The sequence below is a fragment of the Melozone crissalis genome, unplaced genomic scaffold (assembly GCF_028551555.1).
Source record: "Melozone crissalis strain CALT ecotype California unplaced genomic scaffold, PUWL_Pcris_2 ptg000034l_1, whole genome shotgun sequence".
Taxonomy (NCBI): Eukaryota; Metazoa; Chordata; class Aves; order Passeriformes; family Passerellidae; genus Melozone; species Melozone crissalis.
In genome coordinates this window covers 22,544,024-22,566,554 of record NW_026535812.1, presented here as the reverse complement: position 1 = coordinate 22,566,554, position 22,531 = coordinate 22,544,024, and the positions used below count along the sequence as shown (strand labels likewise).

Sequence of the window (22,531 nt, the reverse complement as noted above, 5' to 3'; positions counted from 1 at the left end):
TGCCTTTGAAGGTGACACTGCACCAACCTCGTCTGTGAAACGACCTAAATATCCCTCTTTTCCAAGGTAGTGTTTTGAAACATAAAGGACTTTCTAAACCTCTCTAACAGTCAGTCTATTGAGAGGCTCTGGCTCGGGTCCCACATTTCATGGCCAAGTCCAAGACACCTCCCAGTGCCCCATCCTCTGGTTGCCCTCATGACCCCACAGATCCATCTTTGCTCCAAGGGAAATGCTCCTTTTGTTTTTGCTCCCAACTCAGACAAAACCAAGACAAAAAGGAAATGGATCCCTTCAGTTTTGTAGTCCTTTATTATTTTTTTTTAAGTTGATCCTCCCATAGTAATGTACTGAAATGCGTAACAGTTACATTGTACAAAGCATTTAAAGAAAGTACCTCAACTTGCCGATTATTTCAAAATGAGATTATAAACAAAAGGAAAAATAAATCTGGTCCCTCACTAAAGGCCAAAAAAACCCCCAAAAAATAACTGAATACCTTCCGTTATTTATTTATTTTTTTAAAACATAAATTTGGAACACTTCATCTTACAAATAGGATTAACATGAACATAACATCACACAAGCTCGCAGACAACCAGCATAAAATATTGGGTACAGTTTTTTTAATCAGAAGAATCATGCTTTCATGAAGAAATTATAACTGTTTATACAATCGAATCAATTTACTGTATTACAAAAAAAAAAAAACAGAACAAAACTAAGTCGCATCTATTAGTTATTTAGTTCATTAAAAGGCAAAAAAAAAAAAAATAAAAGAGGAATGTAAGAAAATTTCAAACACTGTTTTGCACTCCCATATACACAGATCAGTTCACCTCACTCTTTTTGGAAGTACATGGGTGCCTTACGTCGTAACGCAGTGGGGGACTGGAGCAGTGCTGTTTGTTACAGGAACAGTGCTATTGTAATCAACAAACAATCGTTTGCCAACAAATAAATACACGGTACACACAACACAAAGGAGAAATTAAGAGGGTAGGGGGAAAGGAAACAATACAACAAAATAGTGACATGATTGTCGAAAATTAAAAAATCTCCTTACAATGATTCGAACTAGTGGTGCTGTCGATGAACGCGGTGCTTTCACGGAATTATCTGGATGATTTAGCTTCTTGGAGTAGTGAACATTCATAGTTTACAATATACACAAGCCTCTTATGTATTGTTTCTTAGAGTTCTTTCTTTTTCTGCCATTTTTTTTTCTCCTTGTTTTTCCTTTTTTTTTTAAACAATGCAGTTGAGAAGGTAAAAGAATTACGGAGAGAACAAAATATTCCCTGTTACTTCTTTCTACATTTACGATGGATAGTGTGCATTTGATAGAACTATTTTCTTTCCTTGAAGGGCTAAAATGCATAAAGCTTTAATGAAGAGATTTGTACATAAAAGCAACTGTTCCCAATCCTGTGTCAAACTATCTTATACAAAAAGAAAATCCATTCAGTTCCTACTTTAAAGGAGTGCCCATGTGTGTATCAATGCAGTCTTAACCCTCCTGCCCCTGCCCCTCAAAGCCGGGTGAACTGGAAGACACTTTTTCCCGGCCCCGTTTACGTAATCCACTGAAACAATTTTAAATTTTTATTTTTTTTTAAAGTCGCATTGATCCTCCAGAAGTCAGCAGCTGCCTTTGCTGTGCAAAACAAAATATTGAGAATAAATAGTTTCTTTCTTTTTTTTTTTTCTTTAAAATTATTCCGTTTAAGGTCACCGGACTTTAAATGAGTGACCCTGCAGATTTATAAGGCATTCTGCTCAGCAGTCTTTTAAATAGTCATATACGAAAGAGCCATGCTACTGGTTTGGACTTGGTCCCATCCTCGGAACGACTCCGCGCTGTCATACGTGGCTGATGGACTGGATGGCGCTGGATTCCGCGGCGGCTCTCGCCATACTGTGCCACATGTTGGGAGAACTGTGGGGTGCAGAATGGAGGGAGTCCTTCTCGGAGAGAGAGAGCATCATGGCATAGGCCTGCATGGGGACAGAAGAGGGACAAGGAGGTCACACTCCTGAGCTTGGACCCGCGCCACCCGTGCGCGGCCAGGGCGGCAGGCAGGATACAGCCATGGGGCTCAGCTTAGTTACAAAAAAACCCAACTAAATGCTTTAGGTAAAAACCACTGTCAACCCCTTCACTGACACTTTTGACTCACTAATAGTAATAATAATTTCTGCTTTCATCTGGTTTCACAAAGCTCAGAGGAACCTTTAATAGTTGACAAGGTCCCAAAGTCTCCTTTGCCTTCAGATTCTTGGCACAGGAGTCTCTTTTCAAGAGGCTGAGGAATCACATTATCCCTTGTCTCGTCCTGTATTTCACCAAATGTAACAGTCTCCTTTGCTGACCTTTCCTACATGCATATTCTGCAGTTTTTAAAACAGGAATCTTTCAAAGGGGCTAAAAAACCCAATTTTAATTAATTAATGTTTAGAAAACGGCAAAAAATAGCACGAGGATGCCATTTCAGTTATTGCTGTTTGTAAAACATGCTGAGGAGCTAAAGGTGGTACCATCCATCAAAAAAAAAAAAAAACAACCAAAAAGCCAAGCCAGCCAGAAGATCAAGTCACATCCCTGTGAGGCTGCAGCTAAACTCTGCAGCATCAGTGTCAGCAGAGTGGGACTAGTTCTTATTGTGGCATTTCTGGGGACAGCAGGCAGAACAAAAATAGTAAAAAAAAAAAAGAAAAAAGTATGCAAGTCCTCTGTTCTCAGGGACCAGAGCACCCTGCCATGTCTCTGGGGTGCAGTGGGATGTTGGGTGAGCCTGAGGTTTGTGGACATGGAGCACAGCCCTGTCTGACAAAGCTGGAACAACCCTGCCTGCCACACACTAACAGCTTAATCCTGCGGGCATTTGGTGACAGAAATATTTTAACTGAGTTAAGCTTTTACCTGGGATTTGGATTTCCTGTACAATGGTTGCTTGAGGTCCTCTGGCAGCTGGGAAGCATTGAAAGCTGCCAATTCAGCTTCACTGTATTGATTTTCTTCCATTTTCCTCATTTTGAGGCTATCTGTGAAGTGCCTTATGTGGTCCAAAGCTGAAAGTCCAGTCTTATTGTACTCCTCTTCTTTATACCTACAAAAACACCACGGAGGTTTTAAATGTCAATTAAATGATCCTCTCTGCGTGCCCTCATCTTAGATTTACACATCTGAGAAATTTCCCCCTTTTCCACATCCATAAACCACTTTGCCTCATGGAATGGCAATCCTGAAGTAAAAGTAATTCCCTTTTCTGCTCCAAAGAAAGGGCAGTTGAGTGGGGGAGGGAGAGTTTGTCTCTCTCATGGTGTCTCCACAGCCTTTCACAAGGCCATTATGAGAGATCCAGGACGGCTCGCGGAGCAGATAACGTCTCTCCCATGGAACTGTCTCACCCTGCTTCCTGTCTCACCCAGAACCTCACAATAGCTCCCCAAGCACACTCAGTTTTCCTAACAAGGGCTCCAGCCTGCACGAGGAGGCTGAGAGCAGGGCTGGTGCTGACCCAAACACGGACGCACGTCGCTATTGTGAGTGGGAAGCGGCCGCTCCGCAGCGGTTCCCACGGCAGCCGGTTTGGTGCTGGCACTCCTGCGTGGTTTATTGTTCCCATCCCGCCTATCGGGCACACCAATACTCGGAAGGAACCAACCTGCCAGGGGAAGCTTTGCAGTTCATGTCCAAAGCACTCGTTTCCTCATAATCCTCCTCGGGAGTGCCCTCGTGCATGTCGCTCGTCGCGGGCTCTTTGACTGCCTTCCCTGCCACTTCGCTCTCCTCATCCTCTTCATCCATCATTACTTCATCCTCTGCCTCCTCGTCGTCCAGCAGATCCGAGTTCTGGCTGGCTACCATGGCTTTTTCATCCTTAAAGTGGCTGCCATTCATTCTGAAAGGAGCAAAACAAATGCAAGCTGTAAACACAGATCAGATATGAAAGCTCCTCATGGGCAGCCTCTTGGAGGCAGAACTGAAAAACATCTCTCCCAGCAGAATAAAGTCATTTCTGCATTTTATATCTTGCTTAGCTTCAGACATTCATGCAGCATTGGAGAAAATTCCACTCAGAAATCAGTGGGACGTTACAGCACCATCAGCATGGGATTTTCCTGTTATCCTGCTAAAACTACTGTTCTAACAAGAGGCGAGTTCAGATAACCATTCCAAATTTTCCCATGCATTATTTCATCTCAAGTTTCCAATCATACATGTAGTCTGGGCAAAACAACTCACTGCCTTTGAACAGAAGCTGTAGGGGCCAAGAAACTTTGAAAATCGATCTGGCATTTTTTAAAAAAATGACATCCAATATTGCATTCAGAGTTTTAAAGTCAAAATTATATGTATAATTAATTTTGCCCACTACCACCCCTCTGGAAACCATATTGCTTCACTGAATGTATGGATTTCATACATGGGAAGGTAAGGCATTTCAGCTGGAGACCTGAAGAGTGGTCTGCAATGTCACCTCAATGTTGAACTAGGTTATTGACTCATTTGAAGGGTAAAAAGCAATGAAAAGAAAGGTCATAAGGCAATTTAAGTGCATTTATTCTTATTAAATGAGTAATTACAGCAATACACACATGGAAAACCATTTGGTCTACAAACTGTTATTACGCTGCCCTTTGCTCTCAGACAATGACTTCTCTTAACTACTTCCTACGGGATTTTTATCAAGGGCATAATACCCACGCTGAAGTAGGGGCTCGTTTGGTAATGGTCTCAACCCTGTAGGATTCAGACTGCATTGTCTCCATCACATCAAATGAGAACTAAAGAAATCCAACACGGCCTCAACGAACACCCAACCAGAGGCACGGGGACGTGAACGAGCTGCATCCAGTGGAGCCCCCCCAAAATTCGTGCTACCACCGTATCTGCCCCCACCACGTCATGCAGCACAGAGGCCTTGATTCATCTATTGTTCTCATTGTGCAAAAGGTCCTTAACTCTTCCAGGAATACAGTTACAAAAATGGAAACCTTATTGTCCGCACGCAGTTCGCCTCAGACTCCACGTGCTTCAAACTGTGCGGGACAATATGGGATAGACCCAACGTTGGAGCAAGATAAGATGAGCCCTCACAGCCTTGCTGGTGTTTAACATTTGACTTTCTGAGGAGCAAAGCTGGTCTCTGCCACAATAATAGCACCATTTTCCTGAACATATTAGAGTTTCATCTATTTTCCAAGCAAATTCCAGCTGACTGCCATGAGTTTAGTATTGCATTGAAGAAAGCTCTAGGGAACAGTCTGTCTTTAGAAGAGTATCAAAAAAATCTGAGGTTGTGCAGAACAGGGAGAGCTGAAGCAGCCGCCTCCCTCTAAGATCATCAGAGAAATATCTCTTTATCATCTTTTATTTAAATAGGCAGAAATAAGAAATTGTTGGGCTCAGTCTGGGCTGCCAACTTGCTTGTTATGCTCAATTGAGGCCGCTAGAAATGAAAGGGAGATGGACTACAACCAAAGTAACAAAAGCCATGTGATTAAGAAAACAGATTCTCTAATTATGCTTTCAAATGCAGCAATTTGCCAGGGATAAAATATCCGTCAAGAGCAGTCTGAAGTGCCAAATTTAGAAAGGAAACACTGCACAACCCAGCAACCTTTCCACTTTGCTGACTTCCTGTCGGAGGACATGTTGAGACCAGATGTGCAAGAAAAAAAACCCAAGCCCTCATTGCCAATCAAGATGGAATGAAATTTGAATATGCATGTAATCACTTAATCCAATACCATAGCGGAAATTGTGTCGTGTCCACCCTTTTTATCCCTTCACAAAGGCATCAAGAAATTGAGGAGACAGCAAAGTTTGCCACCAACAGCAAGAATTTTTTGATGTTGATAACGTAATGCCAATTCAAAAAGGGAAAATAATGCATAATGCAACACCAATCCCAAAGACATATGTGGGAGCTCCGTCCCACAGCCTTTTCTGCTTAGCTGTACTTTTATTAACTGAAAATATTTAGAAGTGGTCTCTCTTCTGTTAGTTCAGAAGAATTCAAACACCCATATACTTAATAAATCTTAGTAGAAAAAGCTCTTTCACGTGCTGGAGCTCTGTGGACTCCCAGCGCCCACCCGCAGCCTCACGGGCTTTTGGCTACTCAGCATCTTTCTTGGGATTGAGTTACTTACGGGAAAGGACTTCCAGCTACAATCTTTCATTTGATCCAAGAATTTAGCCCGGTCTACTTTATTAATTACACATTTAAATTGCACTTAAATCCTAAGGCTCCATGCATCTAGCCACAGGATGTAGAATTCACCTGTTCTGCCGTGAATGTAAAGAGAAGGAATTTTTCAGCAGGCTTAAATCAATGGCGGGAGCCTGAAACTGAGAGCTCCAGATACAAGGAGAAATGTGTTCACAGATGGAATCTCTTGTCCAGCATCTGCCACTTGGAACATCTTCATACCCAGTGGGGAGAGAATCAACACATTTCTTTTCCTGAGACACCAAGGTGGCCACTGAATCAAACAGATTCTGAAATAACTCTGGCCCCAGACACCATCAAAAGTGAACAATCAGTTCTGCAGACCTGGAAAAGGAGTGGTGGGCACCTCCTGACGGCAGATCAGACACAACTCACCTCTCCTCTGAGTTTCGGGGGGATTGATTGTTGTGGTTGCTGTTTCCAATAAAATTCCTAATTTCTGTGAAGTAAGAGTCTTCCTTGTCATCTAGGATTGCCCCTGTGCTTTCCAGTTCTGAGTGAGGTGAAGATGTTGCAGTACCTTAAAGCAAAACATACGATGTCTGTTGCTGCTCCTTTACATTTTCTATATTTAACCATTTAAATCAAAATGAAATTGAAACTCTGCTTGATATAGGTGAGAGCCAAAAGCTGGTCAGTGTGAACTATCAGCTTTTGGCCATAAAACCAGTAATTAATGGGCAAAGGTGATTTCCAGCCAAAATGACTGGGTTGCATGCTGGGTACCATTTCCATGATTTATCATCACTTTTGCCATGTCTGTATTTCAACATCTCCCTCCTGCTGCTTGTGATTCCAAGACTGTCCATTGATAACTGTCCTCCTTAGACCAATGGCTCAACTGAGCAAATGGAACTTAATTTTTAATCTATCAATTATGCAGATTTGTTCAAAACATGGACCAGCCATTGGCATATTCACTGAGAGCCCAGTGTCATGTTCTCTGAGCATAGGGAAGGGACAGCTCTGCACTGACTGCATGCCCATGGTTGTCTCCACTGAGGCAAAATGCAGACTGAAAGGACTGCAGAGAGGGTTTTCATTAAACCCTGCAGACACCCAAGCCAGCCCAATGCCATCCCCTCCTGCCACTGCCTGTGCTGCTGCTGTGCAGTGACCAATTTGCTTTGGGGCTTGAGAGGCACCATTAGCTCCATAATAGCCAGCGCTTTTCAGCTCCTGACAGTGGGAATATTTCAGAAGGTGCCAGGAAAATCTTTCAGAGTGCCCCCTGAGACTCTAAATCTAGGACTCCTATTGAGAGCCAAGTGATTGCAGAGATGGGATTAAACCAATTTTCCCAGTCTGTTCTCTAGACGCTATGGGTCGGCTTAATTAAAACCAAAAGAAAAGACATCATCCAGTGGTCTTAAGTTATACGAGGGGAGAGTTTATGCTGGGATTTTCAAAGCACTTTAAACGTCACCAGAGCTTAGGCACTTACATATTTTGCTACTCCCCACTCGTTGGAGCAGCGTGAGCCTGTGGCAGCACTGACAGGGAAGGGGCAGTCCCTGCACATGGGACAGGGAGCAGGCTGGGGAGGGAAGAGACAGGAGGGAAAAGACACAACATACCAGACATGTTGCCGTTCTCGTGCTTTTTTAGATGTCTGTCAAGGTTGGTTTGTTGACCAAAACACCTGTCACACAAGTGACACTTGAATGGCTTCTCTTTATTGTGGATGTTGCGCACATGTCTCTGCAGGTTAGAGGATATGCTGAAGGATCTGTCACAGTATTTGCATCTGAAAAAAACCAACAAAACAAGCGGGCAGGGAAGAGTTTGTTAGTAGCTGGAAATGTAAGATTCGTCCTAAGATACACCAAGAGCCTTCTGGGCTCAGGCTCAGCACCCAACCACAGTTCCTTGTTCCCTACTGAGGCTCAATCCTCCCTGACATAAAGACAAATTTTGGCTAACTAGAGAGCCGTGCTCTTGGAATGGAGACACAACTTCTATGGTGGGGTTTTCAGCTTTAATTCATATTAGACTTTATATTTTAAGTACTGCCTCTAGCAATGAGCATAATATTTCTGAGCTAATGACATCAAATTAGCTATGGTAATTGAGTCCCATGTTTTTAAAACTGTTGCATGCAAAGTTGGGAAGTTTGAAAACAGTAGAGCAATAACTCTATTGTTTCATGTGCTGCCAATACAATACAATTAAACACTTTTGGAAAAAACATGAAACAGATCTCTTCTAATGCTCAAATAAGGTAAAAAGGGCTATTTCTTTTCCTATTCTAAATTATACTGTGTGATTAAATCTTTTCTTGAGGAATTAGCTTGCTTGATTGCTAATCCCAGAGGAAATTCGGTTATCTTGCAAAAACCAGCAATAAACAATCCCAACCTTTAATACTGTGCCAATGTGAGTAGTTTAGTCTATCACTCTGGTACCAGAGGCATCAATTTTCATACTCTGCAGCGATTTGGAGTCCCTAAAGCCTTTACTGTATTGCTCTTTAAGCCATTACTAAGTCATAGTATAACTATTCCAAATTCTCTGGCTGGCAACCAGCCAAGAGTCTTCACCACTTTAGTTTTTCAATCTTTTACTTCTCCCGTGCCTCTCTTACACTTGTCAAGGATGTAAAATTTTTTTTAGTGCTGAAATCACCCATTATGCTACTAATTGCTTGTGGCTTTTATGCAGTGGACGGGTATAACATGCATCAAGACCTCCCTTCAATAAAATTAGATGTGAATCTCATTTCCCAAAGAGACTAGATGCAAAAAACATTGTTTCCTCACAAACAATGAGCTTACTCTGCTCTTTACAGCTCATAAAATGCAGAAATCTGTGCATTTGTTTTACTGGAACATGAACTGGCCTCTTTCCAGTTTAAATTAGCCTTTCATTTTCAATAAGGTGAAGCTTTATACACATTTCTACATGTGACCGTCCTGGATTCAGTATCACACACATGTTCTTATCAACAGGAGAGTACACCCACATGGGTTTTGGTTAAGCAGACCCCAGAAAGGATCCAGATTAGGCAGGAAACAAATAAATACAGTAATGCCTTTGCAACCAGGACCTTTCAGAAATCGGATGACTGACAAATCACCCAAATTTAGGCTGCATATAACACCGTGGAACTCCAGCAAAAAACATTTTTGTAATGGAAAATAGTCCATGAGCCCTACTGAACATCACTTCAGTCACACTGGTTCAGCAGTGCCAGCCACCCTGCCAGCAAAGGCAGGACTTGGGGGTTGTGTTGGGAAGCTGCCCCAGCCAAAAGGACTTTGTTAAAACCAAAACTCTCCCCCTTTCTGCAGCTGCAACATCGAGTATCAGCACAAAACTCTGACACCAAAATGCAATGGTGGGTCCAAAGCTAAGGAGGAAGGGCTGGAGCTGGTCCAGCAAGGGTGTTGGATTCCCTGGCTTTATCCAGAGAAAATGTCTGCACTGGAAGGGACCCCAAAGCTTGACCACAGCACAGACAGGGGTGAGGTGTGGTACCTGTAGGGCTGCTCTCCAGTGTGCGTCCGCAGGTGACGGGTCAGGTTTGCAGATCTTGGAAAAATCTTGCCACAGTATCTGTGATAAGAAAATGTTTGATAAGACAACACAACCTTCAGTGGCTTCATCCCAGTTTGAGCTGGATGCACAGCCCGAATGGAATCATCACAGCATGGTCCCATTGCTTTGGTGCAACATCATCCCAATAAAAGCACTCTGCAAATGTAAGGGATCCACACAGACACAAGAGTGGGGCTGGAACTGCTGTCACCAATCAGATTTGCTTGTGCAGAAGCAAGGGTTCTATGAAAAACCTGTTTCAAAGATCACCCCAAGGTTCTAAGCCCACTGGGTGATTATCAGCCTCATTCAGATTTGGAATCAAGAGAATCTGTTATTAAAGCCTTGGATTTCTGCCTCTGTGTAAGCAAATTTCAAACCTTTCAACCAATTCTACGTGTCAGCAAACGTGACACCGCTCTGTGCATTGAATAGGATCAGAGCAGACAAGACTCAAAGACCTAATCCATCAAGGTATGTTTCTATAACAACATGTCTTCAAAGAAGGTGACATGTTTTCAAAAAGATCAGATAAACCGATATGCCAGTGTCAAACGCCTGCACATTCTGGAGATGATATAGAGACTTAAGCAGTGCAATTTAAAAACCATTCTCCAAACTCGATAATATGTCACAGGAAAAATAATGGCAAAAAAAAAAATTATTGTGAGCTCTCCCCTTCATTCAAGTTGCATGTTAATATGCAGTTTATAATTGGCCCATTCTGTTGAGGACATTTTTGCATGGGGACAGAGCACACACAGCACTCTCTTAAGCGAATGAGGGTGGTGGCAGCTCCATGCAATGACTTTGAAGATTGCATCCCTTCACTTTTAACATCCCATTTATTTTTTTCACAACGTGATGCATAAGCCTTCAAAATACCCACACAGCTAATTCCACTCTCCTGGACAAAGCTCCCATTCATTTTGGGTGCACATTCAATGACTATCTTCATTGTGGGGTTTTTTTTTTTAAGTCTGTACACACAAGTCCTAATAAGTCATGTATTTTATCACTGATCCCTTTGGATATTAAAACCAGAAGCCAGAGAGAAAACACGTCTGTAGTTTATGATCAAAAAAATCAATTATGAAAGCATGCTTTTATATATGAAAGTGATGAGAAAATTTGGAAAAAAAAGAATTGTTTATTTAACGGTTTCCACCTCATTTATCAAACCACTGTGATACAGGGTGATGCCTTAGGATTTAGCTTTTATATTTTTCAAATCTTGTACTGCTTTCGTGTATAACTCTAAAACTCCATATACAGTGTTAGTTACTGTCTTCTACTGACAAAACAGTTCCTCTCTGGGCCTGAAACTCAAGAAGACATGTAAACAACAGTGAATTGGGAGGGGCAAACTTGGAGTAAATTACTTCATTACCTGAAACTGTAATTGGAGGATTAACCTCTGATATGTAAATGGGCCAAACTTATAATTGTCTGAAAAACTCGTGACTGTTGCCCATCTTGGGTGTAGCCTCTGGGAGGCTTCTGACAGCCCAAGGTGTACCTACTGAAGGCCTTTAACAAATACCTGCTTTTATTCTCTTAATCTTATCCAGCCTCTGTTCTAGGCAGCCACTCTAAGGCATCAAGGGAGAGCCCTTTGTTTCGTAACACCAATAATTTAATAAACAGAATCATAGAATCACTGGGTTGGAAGAGACCTTCAAGATCATCAAGCCCAACCCAGCCCCAACACCTCAATTAAACTCTGGCACCCGGTGCCACACCCACCCTTGTATTAAACACATCCAGGGATGGTGACTCTAACACCTCCCTGGGCAGACCATTCCAGTACTTTACCACCCTTTCTGTAAAAATCTCTTTCCCAATATCTAACCTATATTTCCCTTGGTACAGCTTGAGGCTGTGTCCTCTCATTGTGTGTGAAGAGTCTTCCTTGTTATCTTGGATTGCCCCTGTGCTTTCCAGTTCTTGGAGAAAAAGAACAACCCCTCCTGGCTACAGGCACCTTTCAGGGAGTTGTGCAGAGTGATGAGGGCAGCCCTGATTCTCGTTTTCTCCAGGCTGAGCACCCCCAGCTCCCTCAGCTGTTCCTCACAGGGTTTGTGTTCCCAGCCCCTCACCATCCTCACTGCCCCATCTGGATGCCCTCAAGCATCTCAAAGTCCTTCCCAAACTGAGGGGCCAGAACTGGGCACAGCACTCAGGGTGTGCCCTCACCAGTGCCCAGTACCGGGACAGAACAACCTCCCTGCTCCAGCTGGCCACGCCATTCCTGATCCAGGCCAGGAACCCCAAAGGGAAACGCTCTCCACGCTGGGCACGGCGAGCCCAGAGAGCCTCTCTGTTGGATTTCAGAGCAGGGGGTTGCAGTGGTACCTGCAGGTGTAGCGCTCCTTGCCCTTGCGCAGCAGCGTCTCGGGCAGCGCGCTGGGCGGCGCGCGGAAGTTGAACATGGACGGCACCGACTGGATCAGCTCGCTGGCCTCGGGCTTCAGGGCGCTGAAGCTCTCCAGCTTCTCGGCCATGTTCTCTATGGCTGACACCTGCAGCAGGAGAGAGCACAGAGCCCACCACCGTAAGTAATCTCCTTGGATTTCTACCCCCACCGGCAACCCGAAATGCAGAGAACGTCAACTGACAAGTGAAAGAAGAAAAAAAGGAAAAAAAAATTCAGTGTAGATTTGCAGTCTTGAAAATTATGGGTCATGAGAGTAATAATCAGCCAGTGTTCATGTCTTCTTATTTTTAAGCCCCAGCTCCTACAAAATTCCAGGTTTTGCAGTCACGCTCTGTGGTTGTGTGCCTACCAGTCTATGCAATCCCATCTACAGAAATCATTGAATATTTATTACCAAATGAACAGAAATAACTGAACTTCCAATTTTATTTTTTTAAGGACTTGCAGAGGACGCATATTGCAGAGGAAACCTTATGAACACTGTAGTTCAACGAAGGGATGCAACAATCCAGATCCAAAGAGGCTCCATCAATGTCCCAGCCACATCCAACCACCCAGTCCAGTGTTGTAGCCCATCACAGCCAAAGACAATTAAACAAACACAGAAGAAATGAAGCTTTGGTGGGTTTGGTGCTCTGTATTCACATTCCCTGTTAGATGCCTATGCTATTTTTCCACCTCTTTATATTCTTGCTCTACCTCTAGTTGCTTGTAACTCCCATGTGCTTTGGGATGGCTCCACTCTTGATTAGCTGTCTGTAATTTGCAGGCAGTGGGGATTAAATAATTTCTGGAGATCAGTTTCCTTTTAGTTGTCTGGAACTGACCATGAAAAGCTCCTCCAAAACCTCAAACATTTCCACTTGAAGAGTTCAAGAATGCAGCTGAGCCTACTGACAGGTGAGAATAACCATCCACCTCTCCATAACACCACAAACAAATGAAAAAAAAAAGAAAGCCAAGCTCTCACCTACAGAGCACAAAACCCATAGCATGAGCCCTGTGCAAGATCTTGCTTGTAACAAAGAAGGAAATTATATGAAAGACAAGATGTTGAACCCTTCTCAGCTGGAAAACCTCCACAGACTGTTCTTCAAAATCCATAAAAGGCTCCTCTGATTGTTGGAAAACTGAAATTTTAATTGGAAGGACTGGGAATTTTTGCAGGTTTATTTAATTTTATTTTCATTGGCAGAATTACACGGTTGTCTCCTGGCATGACTATTTCCATGATGGTTAGCTCTGCCTTTGGGCTGGGTTGTTTTTTTCCCTTTAGCCTGTAGCCTGCCCTCTCATTTCATGCTCAGATTCCTAATGCTGAGTACAAATTGCAACGTACAGGGTACCACTGCCAATTTGCCAAATGTCTTTCATCAAACACAGTGGGAAAAAAATAAAAAAATCTCAGAGGGAAGTCAAGATACATTTACTTGTCAGGCAACAAATGTGAAAGCATTGCGAGGCACTAAGGGCTGTAAGCTCTGGGGTTTGATTCATAATCACTCAGCTGCTAAAACATTCTCCACAGATGCAAGTGGACAGCACATTTGTCAATATGAAGGATTTTGACATGTACTGATCACAGGCATGAGATATGTAATGATGATGCTGCTGGGAGAGGAGGTAATTCTATCTCGGCACCGAGATGTCATTATCAACCCATACACCTCAACATTACCATATATTTCTTTTTATACGACTTCATATTCTCCTTTAGTTGGAATTGATTCTTAAAGCTTTAAAAATAATCCTTCCACTACCTTTAATTCCTTCTAATTGCTCCCCACAAAAATTCACTCATCTATTTTACAACTGCTGAAAATAAATGGTTTGAATGAAAAATGCCCTTTGGGCTGATTAGCAATGACAAGACAGAGCAGGGGTTATGATATCATATATTTATGGTGAAGAATAATAAGGGTACTGAGAAGTATAATAAATGTTTTATTTATGTATATTTAATATTCAAGTCCATTTCATTATCTAGTGGGTTTAAATCATTTTTGGATCACAATTTCTCATGCACATGGTGCCCGCCAGTAATATATTAAAGCAACTATTTTCCCCTTTACATTTAAAATGGCTTAGTCATGCTGATTTTTGTTTTAGTTCTTATTTCCAGGATTTTGCAGAGTAGAAACTGAGATACTCTTGTTTCATGAACAACAACACAGACCAGCTCTACCTCCAACACTGCCTCCAGGATTACATCAGTCCCAAAATAGGTATGAAATCAGCACCTAATCTTAAATCCCTCATCCAGAGGAAACACGAGCACTTCCAATTATTCTAAAGTATTACTCGCTTTCTAAAAATATGTTTCTCACCATAGGAATGACTACTGTGCTTGCTGTTTTGCTGTTTGGTTTTTTGGCTTTTTTATTGTTTAAAGCCTGACTTATGTGGTGACCTGGTATGATTTATGTTTTTCAAGAACTGCAGCAGCACCAATGGGAAGTGTTTGGCCCCACAGCTTCGCTGATCCAAGGCACTGTCACTCCACTGCTATCAGGATAATTATAGCTGGTACTATCTGCTGCAGTTAGGGCTCCCAAGAACCAAAATTGGGGCGTTTTCTAAAGAAGTCCTGCAGTGTGTTGGTGCTCAGAGCCTTCAAGATGCAAATCCCTACTGTGAGATGGGTCCCTGGGCTGTGGGGGCATTTTACAGCTCATGAAATCCTGCAACCCTGATCCCCAAAATGCTGTCCATCGCCTTCAGTGCAGGCAGACAGCCCCTGCTCACAGTCTACTTGCAAAACAGCAGCTGAGCAGTGAGAAATCCAGGGGGTTTGCATTGAGGACTCACTCAGACACCAAAATTCCAAGCATGAATTCTAAACCTGCCACGTGGGCTTTTGGAAGGTGGCGCTTGGTGCCAAGCAGGGGCTCCAGGGGACAAGCAGGAGGGTGGGCAAGGGACAGATCCTCCAATTACCCCCCACCAGCACAGGGAGGTGCAGGAGCATTAACTGGAGGCTGCATCCCTGTTACAATATTGAACATTGGCCGCTGCTCCCATTCACTTGGCTAAACCTTTTCAAACCCATTTCTACTTCTGCCAAGGAGAGTTCACCAATTTAATTAGGTGCATATGAAAAGATACTGGCTTTTGTTCCTGCTGAGCCTTTTGCCTGATATTTTTTGTGGGGGTTTTTTTTTGGTATTGTTATCCCTAATGAATAACCATTCCTCATTCAGGTTCTGCTCACCATTCATGGGCTCACGGAGCTGAGGCACAGCCCCCTCAGGCATTTTTTTCCCAGCTGAAAAAAATCAAAATCTACTTAGCTTCTTTTTGAATGGAAGCTGTTCCCTACCTGTGATCATCATTGTTGCACTTTTCTGTGTCTTTTCTAATCTTGCTATGGCCTTTTTGAGAGGAACATTAGCTGTATTCAAGACCTGAAGCCACTATTACATAATGATGTTTTCAACTCCTTTCTGCTAAGCACTCAGGTGATATTTTCATAAGACTACCAACTTCAAGATCTTTTTCCTGAATGACAGGAGTTAAAAGTCACACTTTCCCCATGGTATTAATGAGTATTTACTGACATTGACTTTCATGGTTGTTTTAATCCTGGTGTCTCAGCTTTCTCTGAATCTCTGCACAATCTTCATAGTCAGTTCTGGATTTGTGTACTCGCAGTGAACAGCCACAAACTCTCTGCCTGCTCACCCTTCTTCCTATGGCATTTACAGACATATGCCACGGTTCAGCCCAGTGACACTCCAAGGTGGACCCACTGGTAATTTTCAATGATTGTAAAAATCACAATTTTGTTCTTCCCCTTTCCCCGCCCCGGCCCCCCTTCTTTTTTTAATGACTAAATGTTAACCCAGGAGATGACTTTCCTTCTTCCACAATGAACCTCCCTCTTCTAAAACACACCTGAAATAGCTGCTCTTGCTTACAAACACTCTTACTACGAATGGCAAGGCAAGACCTGCCTCCAAAGGAGTTGTGTTGGCCATGGAGATGCTACTCAATCCACCAGCTCCTGGAGAGAGGTGTTGGTGGAAGTGCCTGTCCTGGGCGTTGGGTGGGTGGTCATGGTCACCTCCCCTCTCCAGGGATGGTCCCTGGGACCACCAGGGAGGCAGGTGTGTGCCTGAAGACACCAGCTGTGCTCTCAGGGGGTTCTGCACCCCAACCCAACACCCAAGGGCTGTGCTGATCCCTGAATGGGGCACGAGGAGGGGAAGCACTGCTTGACCCCAAGGATTGGATTAGTGGGATTGCCATGCCCATGGAGGAAGCCCTCTGAGGAGGCAGGAGAGGGGGAAGATCCTGTTACACATTTTCCACACAGCTATTGCCTCACGGACAGGTCACGTGCGCCCCTAATCTGCCATCAGTGAATGACAGTGTTTTATATAGAACAGTAACTTTTGATTTACACATATAAGAGTTGTTGATTCTATCTGTGTCCAGATGTCTGGAAAAGGAAGCAGCTTTCCCCCACCTCCCTGAGAGGCTATTAACCTCCGACTGACGCAAACTAATGTGCAGTCACAATTCCCCAGCTCCGACTCAAAAATGCAGACATTACCATAATCGGCTAAAACAAGTATTTATAAACATTTCAGCGGGCAAGATATCATCAGCAGGGGCCTTGAACATTTGTCTTAAAATTTATTAACCAACCCAAGAAAAAGTGGCATAAATAAAGTGAAGGTTTGCTGTTGCTGCTTTTTCAGAATAACCTGATGATGTGAAATAATCTCGCAGACAATGCCATGAATTACATGACCTCCTGTTTGACAAACGTGACTGCTTCATTGCTACTATCACAAAAACAACTGACTTTATGGCCAGACCTCATGGGAAAAAAAACTGTTCAAGTGTTTGCTTTCTATTTTTACTACTGTTATTTGGGGAACTCTTCAAAATCCAACTGCTAAAGCTCAGCATTTCTCCCTTCCCCAGCTGAAGTTATAATGTTGCCTCTAAAATCTGCAATTTGTGAATCGTGTTGTCTTGAGTGTATTTGGACAGCCAGCCCTGGAACTTGGCTGAGTTATATTCACGTTCAAGAGACCTATCACATGTGGCTGAACTTTATGAAGCAGTAGCAAGAAACTCCTTCTGAGCTGCAATATGCCTCCAGAATAACTGGATTTGTATGAATACAGTTGGTGGGGATTAAGCTCAGTTAGCAGAATGGATCATGCCCTAAAACTAAGCCCAGTAAAACAAAAGCCTTGTTAAGGCACTCACCAAATTCCTTTCCATTTATTTATAAAATTGTTTTAATTATTTACAATGGTTCTTTCTAAAGCAAATATCGTCTGCCTAAAATTACAGAACCTCCTTAGAGCAACCTTCTCCTGATGGGACCAAAATGGCATAAAGAGATCAAATTAATCCTGATCCATTCAAAACAGATGTTCATTGATTTGCACCATAGGGCTCCTGCCAAACAATGAAAAACCAATCTCAAATAATCTTGAAATATGTGGCACATGCAAGTGGGAATTGAGATGGAAAGGCTTGTGTGACATAACCAAATCTCTCAAGATGGAGATTCATCCATGAATCAGCATCCTGCTCAGTCACTTCATGTTTTAAACACCTATTTCTGCTGGAGCTGCCCAAAGCGTGAGCACAGCCAGGAGACATACACTCACAAAAGGAGCAGAATGATGGAAATTTGAGGGCTAAGCCAAAATCAAGGAAATCAGACAGAAGAAACAGACTGCACTGGGTTTTTCCACTTCCCAACCTGCTGAAGCAGAGCCACTTTCCTCAAAGCAGAGGATTAAGGGTTCCTGGGCCAAATCACAAATCCTACTGTGGCTCCTTCTTGTCCTACAACAAATTTCCCAAGGAAAATATTTGGGAACCACCTCCTGTGCTCTCCAAGTCAGGCATCTAACCCCACCTCCTGCTTGCTGAGCTCTTGCAGCACCTCTGGGTGCTCTCAGGAGCCCTTTGGTGCTGCTCAGCTCCTTTCAGAGCACCTCTGCATCTGCAGAAGGCAGCTCTTCCCAGCAGCAAGTGGGATTAATCTCACACAAAGCAAAGCTCCAGCCCTGCTCTAGGGATGCCCCAAGGAGGGCAGGGAGCAGAGGGCAGGGCTCAGAGCCCCTCCTGCAGCAGGGACACACTGGAGCAGAGCAGCGCCGCAGGATCTCTGCAGAGCTCTGGCTGTGCCTGGAGAAAATCCAGGGGCAGCGAGAGCCAGGAGCAGCAGTGAGTGAGAGAGTCAGAACCCCAGCCCATGATCCATCCTGCAAACTGCTGGCTCCAGCTCTCCCCTCCAGAGCCCAGAGGCTGGGAAAATCTGGGACAAGCATTTACGGGTTCAGCACTGCAGCTGAGCAGCCAGCGGTGCGAGATCAGAACTCGGCCCTTTTGGAGATGCATCTGCAAAAGCAGTTGCTGTGGTTCTTTTTTTGTTTTTTTAATTTTTTCCTTCTCATGAACTATTTAGATGTATTAAAAACAAGGTTTTGTAAAAATAGAAGAGAAAGCCCAAATTTATCCCATTGTGCATTTAAAGCACAAGCCCTGTTCGTGTAAGGAGGATGATGTAAGTGTACACACAGGACAAATTTGACCTAAACACAGCAAATAAATAAGTATTTTATTTCTGCTTTAAGCACTGCAATGAGCAATTAGGCTCAAAATTTCAAAGCTATTAAAGTGACTAGTAAAGTTACTAACTCCCACCTAAGTGAGAGAAAAACATAAAATCCTCTGAGATTCTGTATTTTAATGCAGATTAAATATTTATTAACTATTGCTATCTAACAAGATTTCAGCCTGAAAATTTCACTGCAATCTCTGAAGGAAAATGACTTGGAACAATTTCAGTCACATATAAACAAAAGCCTGCATTCTGCAACCCTCACTCAGGTAAAGCTCCCATTGCCTTCACCAAACAAAACCAGCAGGATCAGGTACATAAAAATAAAGCCAATTTTTCATAAGAGCATATTCATCTGCTTAGCTGTAAGACCCTGTAGGAAAGAGTGGCATGCTCCATAAATGAGAGGTAAGTTATCTTTCATATTATATTTTTCTTATGCAATTTATTTCACAGTGATTATATTAAAAATATAAGCAATGAACTTACCCAAATTCTTTGATCAGGCAATTGGAACTGGGAGCAAAATTGAAACAAAAACAACACATTATTCCTGCATTGGAATCCTTATTGCAATCAATGTACTTATTAAGATTTTATTTAAAGATACTAATTAAAATCTTTTTATGAATGATTTATTGGACAGGGGTGTTCTCTTCCTAAAAATTACAATCCTTGTAATGGCAAATTATTGTGGAATGCCATTAAATTACCTAATTTTCATAGCTTTTGGGTACAGGGAGGATATTTGCCCAGCCAGGGCCAGGATACAGACTTCAGGGTTTATGTCTGTAAGTTCTATTTCAGAAACCTATTTGAAAGATCCATCTGTTTGCTGTCATATTACCCAGTTAAGAAACAATAAATTCTTGGTCCCTGAGATGGCAATTTTCCGGAATAAATTCAACAACAAAACCACAAGCTTTTAGGACATGAACAATAAGTTTGTAAATATTTTCAATCCTGCCAGCAGAAAATGAAAACTCCTGGAGCACTTCCCACCTGTACTTTTACAGGGGTGAACAGGACTATAAAGGAAAAACAGCTTTTCTGGAAGCTGCTCCCCAGCCCTCCATAAACACCAAGCCAGACTCTGCCTATGCAAACAGAAGGCCCCTTTCTGTTCTATTAAAGTTTGAAAGAAAGCAGTTTGACATTCACTTTTTTGACAGGACATGTGCTGGTGGTTTGGTTTTCCTTCACAGCGTTCCTTAGTGCCTGTTACACTGCTGACCTCTGCATCGATCCAGCTCACACCCAGTCACAGACATCACCCCTCTCACTCAGGTAAATGATAAAACCAAAGCCAGGCTTGGCCATGGGCTGTTTGTTCTGTTGCACAGCGAGAAATGTGGGTTCTGCAGAGACAGCCCTCCCTCCTGCCCCACCTGGGCTGGCTCTGCCATGGGGAGGTGGCACTGACACCTCCTCCTCACACTGACAGCCTTGGTGACAGCACTGGGACCTTCCTCGGGCACCAACAAGAGATTCAACAACTCCCTGGGACAAAACACAGAGGGTGAAGGCCTGAACATCACTCCCATTAACAGGGAAATGCCCCATGTCTCCATTTCACATCTCACCTGACTCCCAGATCCCCAGGTAACTCAGCCACACAAAAGAATACCCAACTATATAATATAATAAATACATAACATAAAATAATGCATAAAAGAATATCCAAATCCATAAAAGAATACATAAAAGAATATCCAACTCCTTTCCAACTCCTATCCAACTCAATATCCAACCAAACTCCAAACAGTGAATTTTACCCCCTTTCCCACCCATTGACCACCCCACTCACCACTGGCATCAGGCCAACCTGCAGCAACACCTTCAGAATCCCCAAATCACTGAACCACTCTGAGTTACAGCTTCTCAACAGCTAGAGATCACTAAGCAATATGATCCTGCTTTTTCTGTCAATGAGGTATCTAAAATGCCCTCATTTAAATAATTTTCTCATAATTTATAGCTGCCTAGCTGCTCTAACAGAATCATTGACTTGATGGGGAGGAACCAGCCTGTTTCACAGCAGGGACAAAAAGCAGATTGAGGTGCTTTGTGTATTTATGCATTAGCACTATCTGCTACTAAAGGGGAATTTTCACTTGTGTTGCCCGTTGGGCAGATTTACCTTATTTAAGGTAACTCAGCAGGAGGTGTTAAGCTGCTATGAAACCTGGCACATAAATTCTCAGTGACTTTAATACACCTTAAATTCTTATTTAATGCTTATAAATACTTACATAATGCCATAAATACTCATGGCATGTAAATACTACTAAATACTTTCACACACAATCCAACACTTTGTTCAGACATTGAAATTGGAAATGAGTGTTGTGCACCTGCAACCATACATGCTATCAGCTGCTCTTCCCAGTTCTGCAGACGTGGCATGTTTCAGGACATACTGTATGCAAGTTAGGACAAAATAATATAGGACTTCAATAGGAAAAAAAACAAGTGGTAATTGGGCTGTTTTGCCCAGGAATTCAGAGGAACCTGAACCAGAAACAGCAGCTCATGGTCGTGTGCCTAAAATACAGGATGTGTACAGGGTGTCATTACTGGGATGAAGCAGCCCACAGTCAGCAAGAAGTCAAACTGTCTAAATACCACAGAGGATTTTATTTCAGGTGTAAGATTTAACTGAGATTTTTAGCAAAATCTCCTTGAGCAAGGAGGAGGAAGACGAAATGAGGGTGCACTGCTGGTGAAGAAAAGCAACGTACAGTTTGCACACAGATCCTCTTCCTATGCCACATACACACCACAGTTGTTAAACTGTTTTGGGACACCCTCCTAAATGTTTTTCACCCAGGACTGTGATCTGTGAACAAGCAAGCAGCCCTCATAAAGTCTCTCTTGAGGACTGGAGGAGCAGGGATCCTACACACACGGCACACGTTGCAGCCCACAGCAGCTACCAAAGAAACCAAGGAGCATTTGCACTATGAGGCTTGGGAACAACAGGTGGAAACTTTTCCCTCTTTTATGAGAGTCCTTGAACACAATAAAACCCCCTTTAAAGTGGGATGCTCAGCTTTTCTGGCCTTACTGTGAATTTGCACCAACTCCTCATAGTCAGTACTGACTCTCCTTGCTCAGAGCAGGAGAGTGCTGAAGACACCAGTGGCTGCAAATGTTGGTAGCTATGTTATGGGTTTGGAGGAAAATGGTTCTAAAAGACACACTCAGTTCGAATCTGGCTTCCTCTATAATCAAAACATGTTGTTTCATCTGCAAAACATCAAGAAGCCCAGAACAATGCTTACGCTTTTCCACCACAATGGTCTCCAGCAAAAACTGTGTGTTTTAGGAAATCCAAAAATGACTAAGGCCGCATTCATTTCTCTGCACCTGCTTTGAAGCATCAACAGGCTTGTTTACAACATCAAAATTCCCAAAATACTTACTTGTGGATGAAACAAGAATCCGGGGGAAGGTCTCAAGTATTTCTCTTTCAAAGCTTCCAGTGGGTCAGTTAGCTTTCTTTTTTCTACTCTGTAAATGTTAAAATTAGATTTGCTTGTGATGAATCAGTCTCAGATATTAACAATCATACAGCTACTCAGGTTTAAAACAGGCAATTACACATCAAGCAATTTGTTTCTAGGAGATAACAGTAAAAGATAAGGGAGGAGATCAGGTCTTGATTCCCACACAAGGCTCATTACTGCCAGGGTGGGGCTGGGAATCACCTTTAAAGGA

General features: G+C 42.9%; 1 protein-coding gene across 5 annotated transcripts in view; it reads right to left on the bottom strand.

Annotated features, from left to right (window-relative positions):
• Positions 1-368: 368 nt before the first annotated feature.
• Positions 369-22,531, bottom strand: part of MECOM (MDS1 and EVI1 complex locus) — a 45,886-nt gene continuing 23,723 nt past the window's right edge. For 3 of the 5 annotated variants that reach the window (XM_054282551.1, XM_054282552.1, XM_054282553.1), the window contains exons 7-14: positions 22,237-22,324; positions 12,135-12,301; positions 9,720-9,797; positions 7,820-7,989; positions 6,618-6,762; positions 3,669-3,905; positions 2,924-3,110; positions 369-1,998 (exon numbers count right to left, since the gene is read on the bottom strand). In XM_054282551.1, the coding sequence (XP_054138526.1) occupies positions 1,864-1,998; positions 2,924-3,110; positions 3,669-3,905; positions 6,618-6,762; positions 7,820-7,989; positions 9,720-9,797; positions 12,135-12,301; positions 22,237-22,324 (1,207 nt within the window). In that variant the 3' untranslated portion in view covers positions 369-1,863. Of the gene's footprint in view, positions 1,999-2,923; positions 3,111-3,668; positions 3,906-6,617; positions 6,763-7,819; positions 7,990-9,719; positions 9,798-12,134; positions 12,302-19,300; positions 19,328-22,236; positions 22,325-22,531 lie in introns of all 5 variants that reach the window. The other 2 variants (XM_054282548.1, XM_054282550.1) reach the window with 1 other exon arrangement.